The 2042-nt window shown below is 59.3% G+C and overlaps 1 protein-coding gene across 1 annotated transcript; it reads right to left on the bottom strand.

Annotated features, from left to right (window-relative positions):
• Nucleotides 1–6: 6 nt before the first annotated feature.
• LOC103807727 (ephrin type-A receptor 10-like) lies at nt 7–1795 on the bottom strand (the record flags this gene model as incomplete). Its single annotated transcript, XM_009080472.1, has 2 exons — nt 7–618; nt 1731–1795. Coding segments are annotated over 2 exons (677 nt in total), but the record flags the coding sequence as incomplete, so codon positions are not given.
• Between the last annotated feature and the right edge of the window lie 247 nt (nt 1796–2042).

Raw genomic sequence — 2042 nt, 5'->3', positions numbered from 1 at the left:
CGGGGCCCCCAGCCACTCGCCCTCTGCGCTGCAGTGCATCCGGGGGGGGCTATCCATGTCCACCTCAGCATGAGCCACACAAGTGCCCTTGACTTCCACCAACGTGGCAAAGGCTGTCTCCGCCACCGTGTCCGGGAAGGCGGCCAAGTTCCGCACGGTGGCGAGGCACTTCTTGTAATAGACCCGCACGGAGACCAGCGCCACGCAGGCACCCACGTCCTGGAAGCCCAGGTGGAAGCCCCTCTTGCTCAGGTGCCCGATCTCCCTCAGCTCAGTGTTCAGCTTCATCTTGCGCTCGCCCAGGTCCCCCTGTGTGAAGCTCTCGTCGGCGGCAATGGTGTCAATCTTGGTGTGCTTACTCTCACGGACGCTCTGGCCCAGGTTGGAGTCAGACTCGACGTAGTACAGGTTGAAAGTCTCCTTGCAGGTGCTGGTCACGCCAGGGATGCTATTGCAGTCCCGCAGGGTGAACTTGAGCTCGATGAAGATTCTCTGGCCGTCGCGCCGCGCGATCCAGCCCGTCTGCAGCCAGTTGTTCTGGTTTGGCTCCATGACATTGCAGACCTGGTACGTCCGTATCGGCTTGTAGTTCTCATCCACACCGCTGATCTCTTCCCACTGAGGAGAGAACACAAAGGGCCGTAACAACTCAGGAGCTGCTGCAGCAGAGACACCAACCAGTATAAATGTCACCACCTCAAACCTCCCACCACAGGCCATAGGCACTGGAAGTCCTCAGCCTACCAAACCCACAGCTGCTGTAACCACCTAACACCTGAGCTCTCTGCAGAGATGTGAACAGACTCAACCAGAAAAGCAGCACTGGCAGCAGACCTTGGAAAACAAAGCCAGATACTGGACACATCACCCACGGAGGAACCAGGGCCTTCATCCACACACTCCTTGGAGTTTTCTGTCCCTGGGAAGGTGCGACCACAGAGCGTTACCACACAGTGCAACACCGGATGGGGTTGGGCCACCCAGAGAAGTCCGAGATGTTCAAGGAGATGTGATGCCAGTCACACCATCACAGACATCTTTGGGAACAGCAGCAGCAGCTTCTCTGCCAGGAGAAGTTTTAGTTGGAACAGGACAAATCCTCCGACTGCCGGGGAAACAGTGTTTCCCCAAAGCTACCAGCAGAGATTCTGATCGCTGGGCCACACGTATGACTCCAGGAGCTATCGTTATTCCCTCTGAACGCCTTGTTTCCACTCCAGAAAATGAACACAAAGCAGCAAGGAGCACACTGACATGTTTCCTGAGCTTCCTGACATGCTCTCCCAAAACCAGCTGTAGACTGACCCCAGCAGCAGAGCCAGGGCCGGATCAAACAAACCCTCCATGACACAGAGCTCCTGATGACTGCCCTGGCCACAGCCCTCCGATTCCAAGGGCTGGACTGATCCCTAGAGCTCGTGCTGATGTGCAGACCCCAACACTGGATGGTGTTTCTTTGCTTATTCCAGGAGCCAACGATCCGTTTCGAGGAGGAACTCCAAGCCAGTTGCACTGTTCACAGAATGACGCCTCTTCCTAGCGCTGCTCCCCGGGGCACTCGGCACTGGCCACGCCAAGTGCCCATCGCCCACGCCACGAGGACACCCCAGGGCTGACAGCACCACCCCAGCTCATACCGCAGGGCTTGAAGTGCTGCCGAGCACCAGGAGCCTCACAGACCCTCCAACCCTCTCCAGCGGCACAGAGCGACAGTCCCACCTCCAGCTTACCCCGTTCGACGGGTGTGAGGTCCAACCCAGCTCCGCCTGCGATTCCTTGGAGTCCAGCAGGACAACTGCAGGGAAGACAACATGTTAGCAAACCCACTGGTGTAGGAAACGAGGGTTAAACCCACCCTGTCCGTCCGTCGGGAAGCTCAGGGCCGTGCTGTGCCGGGTCCCAGGGAGCAGCTCCCGCCCCAGCTCCACGGCTCCAGAGCTCTCCCACTGCCACCTCGCCCGAGCAGGGCCCCAGGGACGATCCCCCGGCCCCACGGCCAACGGCTGTGCCGTGCCTGGAGCCCAAAGGCACCCGCGGCTGCT

The sequence above is a fragment of the Acanthisitta chloris genome, unplaced genomic scaffold (genome assembly GCF_000695815.1).
Source record: "Acanthisitta chloris isolate BGI_N310 unplaced genomic scaffold, ASM69581v1 scaffold37858, whole genome shotgun sequence".
Classification (NCBI taxonomy): Eukaryota; Metazoa; Chordata; class Aves; order Passeriformes; family Acanthisittidae; genus Acanthisitta; species Acanthisitta chloris.
Note: the sequence above shows the minus strand (reverse complement) of the source record. Positions and strands in the feature narration are given on the sequence as shown.